Source organism: Gadus macrocephalus, chromosome 19 (assembly GCF_031168955.1).
Source record: "Gadus macrocephalus chromosome 19, ASM3116895v1".
In the NCBI taxonomy this organism is placed as follows: Eukaryota; Metazoa; Chordata; class Actinopteri; order Gadiformes; family Gadidae; genus Gadus; species Gadus macrocephalus.
In genome coordinates, this window is record NC_082400.1 from 10,105,756 (window position 1) to 10,126,642 (window position 20,887).

At 44.3% G+C, this 20,887-nt stretch overlaps 1 protein-coding gene across 2 annotated transcripts in view; it reads left to right on the forward strand.

Annotated features, from left to right (window-relative positions):
* Positions 1 to 5,195: 5,195 nt before the first annotated feature.
* Positions 5,196 to 20,887, forward strand: part of rasgrf2a (Ras protein-specific guanine nucleotide-releasing factor 2a) — a 21,665-nt gene continuing 5,973 nt past the window's right edge. The window contains exons 1-17 of one of the 2 annotated variants that reach the window (XM_060038498.1): positions 5,196 to 6,077; positions 9,955 to 10,061; positions 11,692 to 11,839; positions 12,086 to 12,172; positions 12,756 to 13,009; positions 13,971 to 14,050; positions 14,389 to 14,582; positions 15,344 to 15,453; positions 15,759 to 15,877; positions 16,126 to 16,289; positions 16,703 to 16,769; positions 16,962 to 17,098; positions 17,567 to 17,649; positions 17,825 to 18,073; positions 19,015 to 19,107; positions 19,601 to 20,106; positions 20,745 to 20,867. In XM_060038498.1, coding sequence (XP_059894481.1) covers positions 5,790 to 6,077; positions 9,955 to 10,061; positions 11,692 to 11,839; positions 12,086 to 12,172; positions 12,756 to 13,009; positions 13,971 to 14,050; positions 14,389 to 14,582; positions 15,344 to 15,453; positions 15,759 to 15,877; positions 16,126 to 16,289; positions 16,703 to 16,769; positions 16,962 to 17,098; positions 17,567 to 17,649; positions 17,825 to 18,073; positions 19,015 to 19,107; positions 19,601 to 20,106; positions 20,745 to 20,867 — 2,809 coding nt within the window. In that variant the 5' untranslated portion in view covers positions 5,196 to 5,789. The remainder of the gene's footprint in view (positions 6,078 to 9,954; positions 10,062 to 11,691; positions 11,840 to 12,085; positions 12,173 to 12,755; positions 13,010 to 13,970; positions 14,051 to 14,388; positions 14,583 to 15,343; positions 15,454 to 15,758; positions 15,878 to 16,125; positions 16,290 to 16,702; positions 16,770 to 16,961; positions 17,099 to 17,566; positions 17,650 to 17,824; positions 18,074 to 19,014; positions 19,108 to 19,600; positions 20,107 to 20,744; positions 20,868 to 20,887) is intronic. The other variant, XM_060038499.1, reaches the window with a different exon arrangement.

The window sequence follows — 20,887 nt, forward strand, 5'->3', positions numbered from 1 at the left end:
ATAACCTCCCATGTATTTATTAAGGCAGGAGAAAACACTGGTGTCTGAAACATTGCATTGAACAACAACCTAAAAATAAATTAATGACATGTTTGCATTTGCATTTTAGTGTCTTCATATTTTGTATGTGATCACCAACATGAGCATAGAGAATTCCTTGTTTAAGTGTTCTCGTAGAATGACTTATATAAAGGCGAGCACATGCGTTAAAAGGCGTCTGTTGGTGACGAACAACACAGCCAAGGTCGTGTTTTACTGTGGCTGCAGCGGAAATATATTTCTGTCAATGTGACAAGACAGCAGCTACAGTACAGTTTAATATGAGAACCCTGTATGTCTTCCACCCGCTGTAGTCTTCAGCCATGAGTATTAGATATTGGTCTGATCCCCATAGGAACTACAACTCTGACCTCACACTCATTCTAGCCACGCCATCAGCCTCAAACTCCCAGAATGCATCGCCCTGGTTTTGTGACTCAGAACGAGAGGGATGGCAAAAGTCAATTTTGGTAATGGAACAGGAAGAACCCTGACAAGATGGCGAGTGACAAATTGCAGATAAGGATTAAGTACACATAATGACCCTGGCATAAACCGTGCAGTAGTGTTAAGATGTCTGATACAAATGTAAAAGTGCCTGATTTTGTGTGTATGTGTGTGTCTGTGCACATGTGAGCAAGTGCATTGTTGTGTAATTCCTGTATCTGGTTGGTGTGTGTGTGTGCATGTACATGTGTGTGTGCGTGTGTTTGATTCCTGTACCTGATGTGTGTGTGTGTGTGTGTGTGTGTGTGTGTGTGTGTGTGTGTGTGTGTGTGTGTGTGTGTGTGTGTGTGTGTGTGTGTGTGTGTGTGTGTGCGCGCATAAGCCTGTGCATGTGTGTTCTGTATCTGGGTGGTGTGTATGTATGTGTGTGTTTGTGTGTATATAATTCCTGTATCTGAGTGCTGTGGGTGTGTGTGTGTGTGTGTGTGTGTGTGTGTGTGTGTATGTGTGTTTTTAATACCTGTATCAAGGTGGTGTGTGTGTACGTACGTGTGGGTGTGTGTGTGTGTGTGTCTGTCAGTGCATATAATACCTGTGTGTGTGTGTGTGTGTGTGTGTGCGTATAATACCTGTATCTGGGTGGTTTGTGTGTGTGTTTAGTGTGTCATGTGTGGGAGTCAGTAGAGGCTCTGTTTGTTAGCTATCCTTGTGACTACAGGCTTTTGTGATACTTAGAGAATTTGGACTGCGTATGTTTCTGTCACGGAAGGCTAGATTATACTCGGGTCAGAATCCTCCACCGTTTTTCCACTTTTTTTGTTTTGTAGGCGTTAAGTGTGTGTGTCGTCCACACAGATATGTGAAATACACTGGCAAGATAATGATTTGGGGTTGCGCAATCCCAGTACAACAAATACGGCGTATGTATATATTATTGTTCTACATTATACAAGACAGTATGGATTTCTTTATGTGTGCTGTGGGTTCTGTGTAACAGTCGGTGAAGTGCTAACAGAGTGGCTGTCGGATACAACAGCAGGAACTCTCATTTATGTAAAGAGGTTGGTCTGACTACTCAGCCCCTAGTTCTGCAGTGTGTGTGTGTGTGTGTGTGTGTGTGTGTGTGCATACATGTGTGTGTGCCTGCATGTGTGTGTGTATTTGTTTGTGTATGTGCGCATGTGTGTGTACAAGTGTGCGTGTGCATGTGTGTGTGCTCAAGTGTGTGCCACAGCTATGCAAAAATCAGTGAATCACAGTTTTGATCAGTTATAGAATACCTCTTAACGCAAGCTACTTTCAACTACAACATATATTCTATACTTCTAATAACGCAATTGATAAGATCATCAACAATCAATACAATACAAATCAATACCTCCGGAGATAGCTTAGTACCTTCTTAAAATACATTGACCTCAAATCCAAAATTACAACCACAGTACCGGTATTTAATTTACAATATAAGCTTTGAAGAAGCTTATATTGAAACAATAGGAAATTGATCTGTCTGTTGTAGTGACAATGAACGCCAAATCCCATTTAAAGACAACACTCAAAGATGTCATCCTTTTGTCAGAGATGAGTGAAGACAAAAGGCTCACATGCATGGTACATACCACTCCTGGCTGGGGAACGCTCCTCTTCTGCTCTAGATTGTTCAGTAGCAGTATGACCAGTACCTCTCTCTCTCTCTCTCTCTCTCTCTCTCTCTCTCTCTCTCTCTCTCTCTCTCTCTCTCTCTCTCTCTCTCTCTCTCTCTCTCTCTCTCTCTCTCTCTCTCTCTCTCTCTCTCTCTCTCTCTCTCTCTCTCTCTCTCTCTCTCTCTCTCTCTCTCTCTCTCTCTCTCTCTCTCTCTCTCTCTCTCTCTCTCTCTCTCTCTCTCTCTCTCTCTCTTGCTCAGTCCCTATGCCGGTTTTTTTTTTTATTTCTTGCACGAATGAGAGTGGAGAGAGAGAGCCATAGAAAGAGAGAGAGACAGAGAGAATGAGAGAGAGAGAGAGAGAGAGACATATAAATGTGTCATCGCTGTGGTCTGAGAAACAATGAGTCCGTAGCTTAGCAGCAGGAGAGAGACCTCCAGAACACATACGCGCACGCATAAACACTTCAACAAAAGTGAAACGTTTTCACACACACACACACACACACACACACACACACACACACACACACGCAAAAGTGAAACGTTATTACACACACACAAATGCATTCAAAAATCCTGCATGTATTTTTCCTTTGATGAAAATTGTGATAAAATCTAACCAAAAATGTTCATGAAAACAACAAGTGCATTTAGCAAAGTGGCACAGGAAGTAAGAAAAAAAAAAAAGGTTTTCTTTTTATCAATGCCATCTCTATGACAACCGCCATGGAAATGGAATGACGGGTAAAAACATATTTTACCGTCAGAAACCGTGTGTGTGTGTGTGTGTGTGTGTGTGTGTGTGTGTGTGTGTGTGTGTGTGTGTGTGTGTGTGTGTGTGTGTGTGTGTGTGTGTGTGTGTGTGTGTGTGTGTGTGTGTGTGTGTGTGTGTGCGCGTTTATGAATGGTTGAAATAGGTTTCTGTCCATCTGACTGATAGACTGATTGTTGGTTAATGGACATCACATAACAATGTACACTCAATTCATACATTTTGTATTCACTTGTACCGTGACAAATTATTATGTGTAAGTGGAATTTCCGAAGTAGACTATATAATAATAGACACTACACATAATATTACTTACTTACTTCATAATTCTTACTACATAAGCCTGTTTTTTTCAATCTTACAGGATCATGACACGTTATCTTACATCTTACGTCTTCTTTTACAGATCGTATCCATAGTAACAAGTTGTATGCCATGAAGTGTCATGGTCGTACACCAGGTGTCACTATCATCAAGTCATTCCATAGCTGCCAACCCGTTTTTAGGATCTGAACGAAATTATTCAGTTTCTTGTCTCAGCAATAGAGAAGAATATGATTCTTAGGATAGACTTGTTTTACATTTCCTTTGCACGCCTACTATCATTTTATTAGTTAAATGATCTAAAAACACTTAAACTAAGAATTTAAGAACGGCCTACCATTTCCAAAAATAATAGCACAGAAAGACAATATTAGACCTACCACTAATAAAGGACTAATTTTCATTCAAGATGTAGTAGCTTGTTCTGTTGGAGCTGAAGTGCTCATGGAACACGTCTGAAAAGTGGGGTTCCATAGTTGCTCTCCATGGTGCTGATAAACACCAGAGACCAGAAATGGCCCGTTCCATGTTCAAGATGTCCAATTCCTGACGTGTTTTGTTTACGGCAGACAGTCTGATTCATTCCACCCCTGGCTTGTGCTAATTAGAGCATCCTAATTAGAGCATCCTAATAAGAGTTGGTTGACTCAGATACCAGGGAGGATAGTACTCTGTAAACCGGAAAAGAGATGAAGAAGCTCATGTGACACCAGGGTGTTGAAGAGAGAGACTGGTGAAAACGTACATGCAGATGTAACAGGCTCACGTTTAGGACTAGGGGGCTTTACGTATAGGACTTGTTTTTCTGTGTTTACGCATACATTAATTGATGTACACAATGCGACAGTCAATACGATTGTGAGTCATTTTAAGGATTTATGAGGGAGTTATTTTGGGAGTAGCAGACATACAGTAGGCGACTAGTAATCCCGCCTAATCCCTTGCTGGCGATATTGACATACGACAAGAGCTCCATTATGAAAGCCTGCAAAAGCCTCACACCCGCCTGAATACCAGGTCAACTTCTCAGAGAACAGCACATTAAAGTTATTATCACCACTGTAAAAAAATCATTTGTGAATGATTTTACACATGTTTAATTTCTTCTTGCACATTAAGTGCAATATATTTCGTTTGGTGACACTCAAAGACAGTTCTTTGTCCTTAAGATAAGAGTGTTCTAAAAAAATAAAATAATTGAATGCTAAGCATCGACATGTCGCCAGGAGATGGAATGAAACAGTTCCATAACCACTACAAACTCAACTGCTCTGACAAAATCGGTTGAAATACATAGGCTACAGCTAAAATCAATGCACTCTATCAGTTAAAGATGATAAATAAATATAAATGTGTGGGATAATTAACAACCACAATATAAACATTATTTAATCATAACACTCACAATTGACTAATAGAAAGCTAGAGGCTAGGTTTCTCGTGACTCTTTAAGAAAGTTTGGCCCATAGTAGCACCAGACCAGAAAATGCGGAACTCAAAGGGTTCCAGTAATATTTATGTGGGGGGCATGTGCCACCCAAGGCCACCTGCTGGAACTCGACCCAGTACAGAACCTGCCAAGCACATCAAAACTCACTCATTGTCCCCCTGTCTAATCCAGGAGCTATTGGTTATGCTGTATTGCCGACCAGGGTACCCAACACCAGACAAACACGATGCATGAAGAACTATCGAAGCCATGATACAAGTTATTTTTTTAGTTTAGTTATTTTTGTTTGTGTTCATAGCTCGAAGCAAGTCAAAACAATTCAGTTTTATAGAGATAATGTTTATGTAATTGCTTTGGTAATATACAAAGTGTGTGTGTGTGTGTGTGTGTGTGTGTGTGTGTGTGTGTGTGTGTGTGTGTGTGTGTGTGTGTGTGTGTGTGTGTGTGTGTGTGTGTGTGTGTGTGTGTGTGTGTGTGTGTGTGTGCACTGTGTGTGCACTGTGTGCCAGTTATATCCGCTCACACTGGAATACGTATGGTCATGCACGAGGTATTAAATTTGGTGTATTAATAGTTGGTCTCCTATAGGGGGTTGTACGCAAATTATTTGGAGAAGTTAGTTTGACTGAAGAGCAACTAGCCAACGTCACAAATGTCCATAAAGACTGCATCCCACTGTAAGACAAGACAGCGCTACTGGCATTTGAGTGACCTGTCTCTTTAAGTCGGTGTCAAAGCCGATTAACGGTGATCTCGGTTGTGATTCCGTTATCACCGTCTGTTGTCTGAATCTTTTTTGGTTTTAGATTGCCAACCATAGCAAAACGTACGTTTTTATGTATGGCCCTCCTCTCTCGACGTCGCCAGTTGTAGCAGGCCATGAGCGCGGTTTCAAGCTAAAAGGTAAGCTACTACTTTGTCAAAGTTTGGATCATGGATACCTCGGCTAGCCGCCTGTTTTGGGAGTGATTTGGTCGTGTGACGCGCGCTCCATCACCGACACCTTGCTTTTAGTAGTAAACGGGATCCCTCAAGAATTGGACAGTAGATGTAATGCTTCTCTGGTCGCTCTTTCGACTCAAGACGCACAGAAAAAGGTAGATAACCGTAAAATGCAGAAGAGCGTGCGTTACAACGAGGGGCACGCTCTGTATCTGTCGGTGGTCGCGCGGAAAGAGGGCTCCAAGCGAGGCGTCCTGAGCAAGAAGACGACCGAGAACAGCCGCTGGAGCGACAAGTTCTTCGCCCTCTACCAGAACCTGCTCTTCTACTTCGAAAACGACCAGAGCACGCGACCCTCGGGGATATACCTGCTCGAGGGATGCACGTGCGAGAGATCTCCCGCGCCTAAAGTGCCCTCCTCCGTCAGCAAGGATCCCGTGGATAAACTGCAGCAGCAGGCAAGTGTAGCCTCTATCGGGTCTAGATCTGGTGTCCATCAATCTGGATCCAGGTTGACCCTGTTTACAGGGTCCTTAGTATCAGCAAAAAATGTTATTGTTGAATTCAGCAATCAACAAAAACAACAGCAACATAATAAGTCGTATAAATACAAAGCAATACACTATCATTATAGAAAGTAAATCTACTACAACAATCCTCAGTTTTTCTGTTTGATCGATCTGCTCAATGTGTACTTAAATGTTTATGGTAATTTGTTATACGCATATAAATAGATAGATCATATTTGTAGGACTAACACCGCTGCAGTTAACCTAATATTTGCTATTCAGGTCTGGTACTCTACTCTTACAATAGGCCTTCTTTAGCTTGCTATGGTTGAATGTTTTGATTTACATTTTTCACGGCTTGCAATGGGAGGGGAACCCAAGTGTAGACACTAACAACTCACTCAAACACATGACGCAAACCACTTCTTCACTCACTCAGTCACTTACTCACTCAAACACTCACTCTTCCACTCACTCAAAGTCACTCAAACTCTTGCTCACTCATACTCAAAAGCATGCTCAATTACTCATTAACTCACTCAATCACTCATTCACTCACTCACTCATGACATGGCCAAGTTATATATTATTTGTTGCTTTTAGCATATGTTGTTGAATGTAAACATAGCATACATAAATTGAAAAATACATGAATGCATACATATATAGTATTTCGCAAACATAATGTCAATATTTGGTTTACTATGTTGTATTATGGTAATGAACAGCAGAACATGGGCTATAGCCAAAGACCAACTGCCACCGTCTGGACATACACAACGCATAAACAACAAGCTAGCATCGCCTTTAGCTTGTACCAAGCTGTTGAGGGGCCATGAAGAAATCGTCACTTCAAGGGGGATTGTCGCACAGTATGCATATTTTATTATCTGAACACTGCACCTAAGTAAAACCTTGCATATTCAAAGAAGTAATATAAATATGTGTGCGAATGTGTGTGGAAAAACGAAAGGCCTGGCTCATTTTAATAGTGGTACACATGTGCTGCATATGTCTCTGCTCTATCCGTATGTAATAAGAACCCACTTGGGAGCTGATTCTGTAAAAACAACATGAAAGGCCCTATTGGCCAGGGCCGGTGTTCTGACCACCCTCGGGATGGGATATCTAAACACTAACAGGGAAAACCTTAAAGCCCGCCCAGTCATTTGAGCTGTCTAGACTGAACCTACAGAATTGTATTTATTTCACATTTGCTGTCATGATGAACTTAATAGCAGGCTAAACATTTTTAAGGAGCAGCCTGTATATCGGACTACTTTTTTTTTTACTAATGCTAGTAAGCAACTAAAAAAATTCTGAGTTATTAATACAATGGTTGTATTAACTTTGACAGTGGCCTATTTTTGTTTTAATTATTGTGGCTTGTGAATAGGCACACTAGTTCATCAGACTCATATAAATGTACACAATTTTAAAAACGTAGGCTGAATGTAAGCCTAGCTTGACAGCCGAGTATGTCAGTTTAAGCTACAGTTCAGGTTTGCTTGACAGGACATCACCCCATGTATATTGGTACCTTCCTGTGTGACTGTGAATGTATGAGTCTCTAGCTATCCTTAATAGCTGATGTTGAGTAACTGGGACTATTGACAAAGATGGAATGGCTCTCTAAATCCATCTTTGATCTCTATCCTCTGAAATGTCATCCCTATTTTTCTCGAAGACTTCGCTCTAAAATGAAAACCTTCAAAGAGTAAATTTGACTCCAAAATAAACCCACTAGTTAAGATGTGCATTTAATTATGTATTATTTATTTGTTATGATAAGCCTGTTCATAACTAGTGGTCAACCCATGCTCCAGCTTTTCATAATCCCACCTGAGACATAATGACAGAGAGGTATTTTGCACATAATGTTCAAAACAGTTTTAAGATGGAGAGGGGGATTGGGGGCTTCCAAAAGATTTAATAGTTAAATCTGGTAACAAATCAATGGTATTCCTAAATGCTATCGGGTTCCTGTGTAACGCTATTTGGAGAAGTGACAATTTGTGTCAGGAACATGTGTGTGTGTTATTAATGTTATTTATCATTCAATGTTGCAATAAGGATAATCCAAAATTAAACATGTTTTCAATCCATTCAGGAAAGAAATCACTTGAGCAACAGCATTTTGAAAAACTTAAACGATAATCTGCAAGTCTGTCGGCCCGGTTCTCAGTTCACTGCCTATATGAGGAATATAAGGGTTCCATGACCAAAAGGTTCAGTCTTTCTGCGAGTTAGAACCAATAGGATCAGTCTTTTTGAGAGTAAGAACCAATAGGATCAGTTTATTTGTAAACAGTTAGTTAGAACCAATATGATCAGTCTATCCGTGGAGACAAGAGTTATAACCAATAAGATCCGTCCATTTCTAGAGATAAAGGATTAGATTCAATAGGATCAGGCTATCTGTACAGTCATAATTAGAACCAGTAGGAGCATCGGTACAGACATAGACTGATCCTATGGGTTCTTTCTCTATCCGTAGAGACCCAGCGAGTTCGATACAATATGATCAGTTTATCTTGAGAGATTTAGAGAGTTGCAAACAATATGTTCAGTCAGCCGCTAGAGACATGGAAAGACAGATAGATTGGTAGATAGACAAATATAATAAGTACTTTATTCATCCCAAGGGGAACTTAAGTGTGTACAGCTGCTCACAACAAAAACCCTAATAGTAATATTAATAATAATGAACGACAATACAGTAATGTAAACATCTGTACAAAATGTTACATCCAAATGCAAGTTAGCAGACCTAGAAAGTACACCACAGCCATATGAAAACAACAAAAAAAAACCTGATGAAGTGTTGACTGTGCAATTATACGTTGACATGCAATTTATTAGTAAGTCTCAACAAATAAGGTCAGGCTGAACCAATAGAAGCTTCTGATATTTAGACACGTGCCCGGTCTTCGTGGTAAAATACCAGTGGCTGGACGCTAGGGGACCCAGGGCCCGGCCGAGGCTGTGAGCCCTGTCTTCCTCTGTCATCGCTGGTCGTTAGCGCTTAGCAACCCCGCGGCGGGGAAGCTGCTTCAGTAGTGCAAGGAGCTCCACCGTACAGCCCTGGTGGTTACATAAGCCCCGCTGCCCCACTATCAACACACACGCACACATGCACACGCAGCAGCCAAGCACACGCACACACACACACACGCACCTACATATATGCTGGCACGCATGCCAGCAGTTCCACACACAAGCCCTTAAGCCTCGCTCACACAGTCTGACAGCGGCCGGCGGTCCGTAGGCTGACAACGACTCTCATTGTTATTCCGGGTGAAATCTGTTCATTATAAGCACACGCTTTATCGAATGAATTAGGTATTTTGGCAGTTGATCCTCTCAAGTTAAATAAGTCAAGTTAAATGACCCTCCGGTTGTGACACCCCAAGTGGGAGCGTCTGTCAAGATGTTACTATGGTGTTGAAACAGGGAAACCCTTTAAAGATGTGATGAATAAATGCATGCTTGTGTAAAGGATTTTTAAGTAACATGTTTGAAGTGCATGCATCACTTTGGGAATTGTCTTTCAGCGTTGTTGCAGGGACAGATATTAACTCCATTGCAAAATGCATCAGACAATTTCTTATGCATAATGCACACCTTGATAACCCTTAGAAGAAGAACCGGGGATGAAATATGCACAGCTTGTGTGTAAGTATAAGGTCAACGCTGGATTTATTAACCTGTGGTTTAAATGGCAATATGCTTCTTCTCAGTGTTGTCACAGGTGGCTTGTTGAATGGGAATACATCCATGACTTGTATCCTTATGTTTCTATTTCGATATTTATCTCCCACCGTAGCACTACTTCCTGGTGGTGTTTGGTCACGATGGACAGAAGCCTCTGGAGCTGCGGGCAGAGGAGGAGACGGAGTGTACAGATTGGGTGGAGTGCATCCAGCAGGCCAGGTAACACTCCTTTTAAGGCAAAGTCAGGACTCTTTTTCAGTTTGTTGTCAAACTGCGCGTCGGAAGCCAAAGTGGGTCATGATCCAGTTTGAGGTTGGGCGCAGCTTGACTACCGCAGGAGACTCAATTTACTAAAAATTAACTAAATAAACTAAGTTAATTTTCAGTTCAATCATTTAATTATGGTGTTCATGTTAACTAAGGTTACGGTGTTCATGTTACTAAACAATTCATATATCCATAATTTAATTTGGTAAGGGTTAACCCTAACTCACTTACCCTAACCTTAAGCCTAACCCTAACCCTTATGCTAATACTATATAATATTGTTTATTACAGCAGGACCTATTGTTAAGAAATTATTAATAAATGTAGCCTTATTGCAAAGTGTTACCTTTTTATTTTAATGAAAGGACTGGCTATTCCGGTTGGGTCCCATGGACTCACTGAATTTTGAGTCCAGAGTTAAAAAGTGACTAGCGCCCTGATGTAGGAGATGCCTATTATACCAAATAATATAACAAGTGTAGGGTAACATTCAAAATGGAGAAACCAAGCATTCAAAAAAACAACAACAACTGGACATTGCAAAATAGTTATTGGAAAAATAACTAAATCATTTGTTTATTACATATTTTAGAAGTGGTAGGCCAATCCTTCTGAGGTAGTGCATCAGAACAAATATATGATGAGATATGCTCTGAGTTTAACCGCCAAGATTATTTGGGTAGATGACATGTACTCTTATGTTTCCAAAGGGATAGGCTGGTAATTATATCCTTTCATTGGTCAAAGGTTTATAATGTCAGCAATTGTATTCCTCCTTAAAGACCCAAGCACTATGTAATGATTTATATGTGTGTGTTTGCGTGCCTGTGTGCGTGTGTTCATATGCTGAGTTCACATTTAGGTCACATTCTGATGCTCTAGTACTGCACTGATTACATCAGAGTTAAGCCTAGCATTCAGTCTGACCTCCATTCTCTCTCTCCGTCTCTCACTACTCTCCTTCTTTATCTCTCTCTCTACTCTCCTTTATCTCTCTCACTACTCTCCTTCTTTATCTCTCTCACTACTCTCCTTCTTTATCTCTCTCACTACTCTCCTTCTTTATCTCTTTCTCTACTCTCCTTCTTTATCTCTTTCTCTACTCTCCTTCTTTATCTCTCTCACTACTCTCCTTCTTTATCTCTCTCTCTATTCTGTTTCTTAATACACACACACACACACGCATACACATACACACACACGCATACACACACACACACACACACACACACACACACACACACACACACACACACACACACACACACACACACACACACACACACACACACACACACACACACACACACACACACACACACACACACACACACACACACACTATTCTCTCTCCATCTATAGCTCTCTATTCTCTTAATCTATCCTTATCTCTGCCCTCTCCCCCTAACTTTATCTCTCTTTCTTTCTTCTTTCTTTTTCCTTCCTCTGTCTCCCAATCTCTCCGCTATCCATCCATCCTTCCATACCTTTCAAACGTCATAAATAATGACGTAAACATCTGATGTCCATCCTGTCCCCATCTATCGTCTCTCCCCCGTCCCGGTCCTGCCGGTACCTCCAGCTACTCGGACGTCATGGTGGAGCGGGAGGTGCTGATGCAGAAGTACATCCACCTGGTGCAGATCATGGAGATGGAGAAGGTGGCGGCCAATCAGCTGCGCACACAGCTGGAGGACCAGGAGACGGAGATAGAGAGGCTGAAGTCGGAGGTCAGGAGGTCCCCCCCGCTCAGACCACAGCGCGCTACTCACAGACGCACACTACCGCTACAACCTCTGTTGTCACGTGTGCTGTACTTACATAATCTGTATATATATGTTTATGTGAAACGGACTATAGTCACATAGACTGTATCATCACATGCACTATACTCACACACACTATACTCACATGAACTGTGTCCTGTATAAACTAATAATCTATCCAACTTTACTGATGCATGGATTGTGTTTTAGGTGTTGGTGTTGAACAAATCCAAGGAGAGGTTGCGACCGTACCAGAATAACCAAGAAGAGGACCCTGATATCAAAAAGATCAAAAAGGTTAATAACTGCTAAGAGATGTCCCCAGACTTCCAGACAGACAGAGGGATAGGTGGAGTAGACAGACATACCTCCAGACAGACAGACAGAAAGATGGACAGACAGGTAAGAAGACAGACAGACAGACAGGTAGACACAGGTAGACAGACAGGTCACTGACGGGCTGTATGTGGTGTCCCTCCCCTAGGTACAGACAGACAGACAGACAGACAGACAGACAGACAGACAGACAGACAGACAGACAGACAGACAGACAGACAGACAGACAGGCCACTGACAGACTGTATGTGCTGTCCCTCCCCAGGTTGACAGACAGACAGACAGGCCACTGACAGACTGTATGTGCTGTCCCTCCCCAGGTTGACAGACAGACTGACAGGCCACTGACAGGCTGTATGTGCTGTCCCTCCCCCAGGTTGACAGACAGACAGACAGGCCACTGACAGGCTGTATGTGCTGTCCCTCCCCCAGGTTGACAGACAGACTGACAGGCCACTGACAGGCTGTATGTGCTGTCCCTCCCCCAGGTTGACAGACAGACTGACAGGCCACTGACAGGCTGTATGTGCGGTCCCTCCCCCAGGTTCAGAGCTTCATGAGGGGCTGGCTGTGCCGCAGGAAGTGGAAGCTGATCGTGCAGGACTACATCAGCTCGCCGCACGCCGAGAGCATGCGCAAGAGGAACCACATCGTGTTCAACATGGTGGAGGCGGAGACTGAGTACGTGCACCAGCTCTCCATCCTGGTCAACTGCTTCCTGAGGCCCCTGAGGATGGCCGCCAGCTCCAAGAAGCCCCCCATCAGCCACGACGACGTCAGCAGCATATTCCTCAACAGGTACTAGGGCTGGGCGAGAGAGAGAGAGAGAGAGAGAGAGAGAGAGAGAGAGAGAGAGAGAGAGAGAGAGAGAGAGAGAGAGAGAGAGAGAGAGAGAGAGAGAGAGAGAGAGAGAGAGAGAGAGAGAGAGAGAGAGAGAGAGAGAGAGAGAGAGAGAGAGAGAGAGAGAGAGAGAGAGAGAGAGAGAGAGAGAGAGAGAGAGGGGCTAATCAAGAAGTGGAGGAGGCCGTGAGAAGGCCCCCGGCTATCGGCTACGCAAAATAAGGAGTCAGTTGCAAAGGTTTTTTTCCGAGAGAAATGCTGAATAAATAAATAAAAGATAGATAGATAGATGTGCTGGTACAAGTAGGAACTACCACAGTTACTAGCCCACATATACTGCAGCATCTTCTTCTACAGTTGCTACGTCATTTATAATTATACAGCTTTTTCTTCAATAAGTAGACGGAGAATACAGATGTAAGATACGATAGGATTATGGGGGTCAAGCGCAGTAGCAGAAGTCGAGGTAGAGCGAAGTAGCAAGAATGAATGAGATTCCTTCAAGAGATAAAAGATCTATAAGATATATATCTTATGTCTTATAAAGCATACAGATCATTGTATCAGATCATTGTATGTATGATAGACACAGATAAGATAAAGTGACAAGAATTAAGAGAGGAAGAAAATATCAAAATTTCATATAAAAAAGATTTATTAATCTTTTAATAAATGTATTTACTGGGTATGCCAAATCATTCATAATCTTGAACAGTTCATAGGGAAGATCCTGTGTGTGTGTGTGTGTGTGTGTGTGTGTGTGTGTGTGTGTGTGTGTGTGTGTGTGTGTGTGTGTGTGTGTGTGTGTGTGTGTGTGTGTGTGTGTGTGTGTGTGTGTGTGTGTGTGTGTGTGTCTATTCTGAATATGTATACAAGAGCTCCACACAATGTAGTATTTGTTGTGTTTTGTTTGTTTCAGTGAGACCATCATGTTCCTCCATGAGATCTTCCACCAGGGCCTCCAAGCCAGGATAGCCAACTGGCCCACGCTGGTGCTGGGTGAGCTCCCCTTACCAAACACACATGCCCTCACAGCGGGTTACATTACAAGGACCAGCCAAGCTTTTGATTGGACGGCCATAGACACAGGAGATAGAGGTCATTTGGCAACTGCAGGGTTAAATGCATTACATCTAGAGCTAACCCTTCCCCAAGTCTTCTGATGGCATGAACAGCTGTAGAGGTGTTGACTTTGAGGTGTGTGTTTGAATGATTTGCGTCAATGGTTTCTGGTGTGGGTTTTGAATGACCACAGTGTGCCAGTAGAGTACTACTGCATATAAACCAAGTCGATTCACACAGTGGATATTGATTGTGTTTTTCCTCGGTTTGTTCAGCGGACCTGTTTGACATCCTGCTGCCCATGCTGAACATCTACCAGGAGTTTGTGAGGAACCACCAGTACAGCCTGCAGGTGCTGGCCAACTGCAAGCAGAACCGGGACTTTGACAAGCTGCTGAAGCAGTATGAGGCCAACGCGGCCTGTGAGGGCCGCATGCTGGAGACCTACCTCACCTACCCCATGTTCCAGGTACACACACACACACACACACGCGCACACACACACACGCGCGCACTCACGCAAGCACACACACGCACGCACGCACGCACACACGCACAGACACACACACACGCTGGAGAGATACCCCATGTTCCAGGTAAAACACACGCACGCACGCACGCACGCACGCACGCACACACGCACGCACGCACACACGCACAGACAAACACGCATGCTGGAGAGCTACCCCATGTTCCAGGTACAAACACACACACACACACACACACACACACACACACACACACACACACACACACACACACACACACACACACACACACACACACACACACACACTGGAGGGCTACCCCATGTTTCAGGTACACACACACACACACATGCTGGAGTCCTACCTCACCTACCCCACCCCTACATCAATAGGACCTTGCCCTAGGCCTCAATCTACCATTTTTTTTGCTGTATGATCATTTCAAATTATTTATGTGCTATTTAATTATTCATTTTCAAAGTTTATATTTTGAGGCACTTTTCTGAGTACTTTGTAAATAACTCATAACTCTATAAATCCTTCATGATGTAAATCCTTGATAAAGTGCTACATAAATACACTGTATTATTCATCAACATATTATGTATTTTTGTATTCATCAATGTATCACTCATACCTTACATAACACATTCTACAGCGCATTGTGTCGATGGTGTGTTCTTATGCATGCACTCATTTTATTATCGTTTTATCTTGATATTTGATATCTCCTCACGATCAGATCCCCCGCTACATCATCACCCTCCACGAGCTGCTGGCCCACACGCCCCACGAGCACGTGGAGCGCAAGAGCCTGGAGTTCGCCAAGTCCAAACTAGAGGAGCTCTCAAAGTACGAGCCCGCTGCATTCTGTCTCAGACCGAGTAGCCCCGTTCCCACTGTTTCTAGAACCGTTCCTCATATTCCAGGACATGCAAGACGTGAGATGCTTTACTGTCATTGTTAAAAAGCATAACAGAATACCTCTTCCCCATTGAACGTAATGACGAATATAACACAATCACAATTACCGTAGGATGAGTCTTTTGTGTTCAATTGGGCCCGTTGGGGCCAGGATTAAGGTGTTTTCCTGTACTGTGACCTCCATTGGGGAATGAGGAGCAGGCGGGCTGAGGAGGACGGCGTTTGTGTTTCAGGATGATGCACGACGAGGTCAGCGACACGGAGAACATCCGCAAGAACCTGGCCATCGAGAGGATGATCGTAGAGGGCTGCGACTTCCTGCTGGACACCAGCCAGACCTTCGTCAGACAAGGTACACACAGCGGCCGCGTTCCAATAGTCACACCTTCCCTAGACAAGGTACACACAGCGGCCGCGTTCCAATAGTCACACCTTCCCTAGACAAGGTACACGCAGCGGCCGCGTTCCAATAGTCACACCTTCCCTAGACAAGGTACACACAGCGGCCGCGTTCCAATAGTCACACCTTCCCTAGACATGGTACACGCAGCGGCAATCTTCCTCCCTTCAGCGCCGACCTTCCCCCCCCCCCCCCTCCAGGCTCTCTGATCCAGCTGCCGTCCAGCAGTGAGCGGGGGGTGCTCAGCAAGGTGCGGCTGGGCTCGCTGTCCCTCAGGAAGGAAGGGGAGAGGCAGTGCTTCCTGTTCACCAAGCACCTCCTCATATGCACCCGCTCGTCTGGGGGGAAGCTCCACCTGCTCAAGGTCAGCCGCCTGCCGACGCTAGTGATGGCGATGATGAGGACGATGATGATGGTTATGAAAGGATGATGAAGAGGATGATGAGGATTATGGGATGATGAGGATGAAGAGGATGATGAGAACAATTGATCGTATCATGATGATTATTACGTGATGTTAATAATATTGGCAAGGATGTTGATGGATAGATAATAATGATAGACTTTATTTCTATATCACTTATCAAAATCAAAGTTACAAACCGCCTCACACGTTGAAATCAAACACACAAAAATGTTAACGGACGGAAACCGCTACAAAAACAGAACGGCTTCAAACAAACAAAAAGCTTTAAGAATTAAGCAATATTGCAACCAAGGGAAATATAAGGGACAACCATTTGTGACAACATACAAATACCCCCCCCCCCCTAACAGCAAGGAGGAACCTTGTCCCTGATAGAGTGCACACTCATCGAGGAGGTGGACGCCAGCGATGAGGACTGTGAGTACCGGCGCTCCTACTCCCCCAAGACATCTGTGGTTTTATTTAGCTGAGGAACAGAGTTACTCAGCTAAAAACCTGGTTCTGAATATATTATTCCATGTCTGCCAAGTCTGTTCCGTTAGTTGCCACTCAATTCCACACACTACACCTTGAACACAGAACGTGAACATTGTGTGATATTTTCTCCAGTCAACGCAGCGGGCCAGGGCTCCAATCACCTGGAGTTCAAGGTTGTGGTGGAGCCGACAGAAGGTCCATCTTTCTCTGCCGTCCTATTGGCTCCTTCGAGGCAGGAGAAGGCTGCCTGGACCAGTGACATCAGTCAGGTAGTCTCATTCAAATGAACACAAAATAATAAGTATAGGGAGATGAATAGATGAATGACTCTTTAGTGTTTTGTTACAGTGTGGTCTATATGATTTTCTATCTTTCTCTATGTATTGTCACTGTGTACTAGGGCTGCTCGATTATGGAAAAAATCATAATCACGATTATTTTTGAATTTGGAAACTTGATGTATTTATTCAGCATGTCTCTCCCAATATTTTTGGAACTGAGAACTTTGAAATTTCGCCTTAAAAAAATACCCAAAATGGTCAAAAAGAAAACGTTCATATCTAAAATTATGTACAGATATGTATCTGCTGTTATTCGATTAATCGCCCAGCCCTACTGTGTACTGTATATGATTCTCTGTCTCTCTCTATACATTTCTACTGTGTACTATATGATTCTCTACCTCTATGTATTTCTACTGTGTACTATATGATTCTCTATGTATTTATACCGTGTAGTGTATAGACAACATCCGATGCAACGGCCTCATGACCAGTGTGTTTGAGGAGAACTCCAAAGTCAGTGTGCCTCATATGATCAAGTAAGAAGATCCTAATGTTTCACCATAAAGACACACACATATTAAAGACACACACATTGTGTGTGTCTTTTGTGTGTGCCAGTTTGTGTGTGCCAGTTGTACCAAGTTGTACCAAAATCAAAGCTCTTAGACCCCCCCTCCAGCCCCTTTAACCTCTCGTCACCCCCCTCTACAGGTCAGACGTCAGGCTCCATAAGGACGACGTGGACATCTGCTTCAGCAAGACGCTCAACTCGTGCAAGGTGCCGCAGATCCGCTACGCCAGCGTGGAGCGTCTGCTGGAGCGGCTCACCGACCTGCGCTTCCTGTCCATCGACTTCCTCAACACCTTCCTGCACACCTACCGCATCTTCACCTCCGCCGCCGTGGTCATCGACAAGCTGGCCGACATCTACAAGAAGCCCTTCACCTCCATCCCCGTCAGGTACCGGTTGAGAGTATTAAGACCAATATTGCGACGGCGATGTAGCATGCGACTTCTTCTCTTCTTTAAAGTATCTTATGTTCTGTATTATTCACTAAACAAGCATAAATCAGTCTATTGTATGACCGAAACAACAATGGAAGCAGTCAACACATAAACCGCTCGTTCCTTTAAGCCAGGCGTATGTGTGGAGATGAATTGATGGATGAATTGATATTGTAACATCTTTATTTAACTATTGAATTGTAAAAGCTAAATAAATACGAAACTTACTGATCTGCAGTCAGTAACAGTAACAAATCCCCCCCACCCAAAAAAGAAATCGAGCCCTTGCAATATGCATATCGGGTTCTATTACATCGCGATTTCGGTTTGAATTCGATGAATCGTTCAGCCCTAGAGCTGGAGGGTGTTGTTGACCATCAATCAGTGGGTCAGTTCTGTAGACATCTGCATCAGGTACGCTGACGCGATTATGTGGATTGATGTTGGATCAATATTGTTCAATATTATTGATGATGTCATTTTATGTGAGTAGCCTGTGGCCATCAGACAGGTACATTGTTGGTAAATTAAACGATTCGCATTCGATCAGTATCGATCGATGTTAACGATAAGGGTTCTTTCCCTTTTCTCGTGAGTAGCCTGTGGCTGCAAGGCACGTTGTGGTGATGGTCGCCGATCAAGCAAAGTTTGATAAAAAAACAATCAATTATCAGTACGGTTTCTTTCACTTTTCATGCAAGTAGCCTATGGACATTCGAGACATTGCCATCCATCGATATTTGAGTGTTGTTTCACTATCATGCGTTTATCCATTTTCATTGGTCAAAGACTTTCATTCTATGTTCTCATTTTCTCTTCATCCACTTCCACATGTTTTCCACTTCCTGCTCTTCCGCCCCTTACATCGTCCAATCACTGCCTGCATCTCACCTCAGGGTGCAGTATCATTCGTCCGACCGCCTGTCCATCACATCCATCAGTCCAGACTACAGTCTGAAGATAACGCAGCTTGCTCTGGACCAGTCCAAGTAAATACTGTAGCAGTTGTAGTGTTTAGGGAATAATTATACCAATTACATTACATTGAATCAATACATTTATTCAAAGCCACTTCAAAGTGAAGCTTAGAACAAGTCTAAGTGAGCATGACAAAATGCAATAATCCAACAACGACCTTCTTCACCTGTTGTCCTCTGTTGCTTTTTTATAATTTTTTTAATTTAAATTCATATTCACTTCACTTCAGCACACTCCCATCCCATCAAGCATATAATACCCATCACGGAACACTAGCTTGAAGGGCCCCTGTTTGATTGGCAGTTAGCCAATTCATAATCGACCCTACAGTGTCATCCCAAGTGGGAGGGTCCACCCAGGGGTATGATGGGTGGATACCCGCATCTGATTTTGAAATGGCTTTGAATGGCTGCTCACCGTCACACCTGGTGGTGAGAAAGAGGCATGACCGTTTCCGCTACCACTACTGCTAGCTGTGACCTCCGGCTGGACCCCTCTCCTCAGGTCTCTGGAGCTGTTCTTCGCCACCAACCAGGGCGCGTGGGGGGGCGACACCCTGAACACCAAGTCCCCGAGGCTGTCCCGCAAGTTCTCCTCCCCCCCGCCCCTCTCCATCCCCACCTGGAGCTCCTCCCCCGTCAGCTCCCGCAAGCAGTCCCTCAACTCCCCCGTCGGAGGCGGGGCCAAGGCCTGGGGGGCCGACCACTCCCCCACGCCCTCCTCCTCCGCCGCCAGCTCCCCCACCTCCACCCACTTCCCCGCCGTCTCCTCCCCCCCGCCCGGCTCCCCCCGGCCCCCCGCCGGCTTCTGCTCCTCGCCGCCCCCCACCGCCACCCGCTGCCCCGGCTTCCCCCTGCAGGCGGCCCCCCCCTCCTCCCCCCCGCCCACCAAGGCCCTGCTGGAGCTGAGCAGGGCGCCCGGCTCGCCGGACCCCCCCGGGGAGGACGTGAGCGGGGAGCTGCCCAGGATGGACGCCTTCTGTGGGAAGCTGCGGCGCAGCATCCGCCGGGGTACGGACGCCGAGACCCCGGGCGACCGCTGGAGGGCCAGCCGGGCGAGGGGCAGGGGCGAGGGGCAGGGGCGAGGGGCAGGGGCGAGGGGCAGGGGCGAGGGGCAGGGGCGAGGGGCAGGGACGGGGTTAGACGGCGGACGGGAAGCGGATCGAACCAAAAACGACAAATTAAATATAGAAAACAGGATAAAACACAGCGAATACACCACAATGTACCACAGCATTGTTAAATACTTGATCCTGATTGGTCAATAAAAAACCATTACGGATCAGTACAGTACAAATCCAACATTAACAACAGTCTCATAGTGACCAGAATTTTCCTCGACGATGCAAAATAAATATGCTCAAAGCAAAGTAAGCAATCATTGCTGGTACCTGTGGTATAAGCGGTGTAAACCATTTTGGCGGTGGTAAACAACGACAATAATAAAACATATTAGTGGCATGCATTTGGTTCAAGATATTGAGAATATTGGGCCTCTCTCAAATCAATGGCAAGAATTGTTTTATAAAATCTCTTCAAAAAATCCCTCATAATATGTGCACAGCTTTTTGTGTAAAGCTATTTTGCTCAGTGAACACAGCTATTGGTGGGGTTTTAGCAGGAGTTTAATGAATGGATGTTCCCCTCAGCTGTCCTTGAGACCGTGTCCCTGGACAAGTTCATCCCAGAGTCCCCGGCAACCAGCGAGTCTGGGGACCTGTCTCCCTGCCGCTCTCCCTCCGCCTCCAGACACATGCGCTACAGACAGACAGGTACCCACACACACACACAC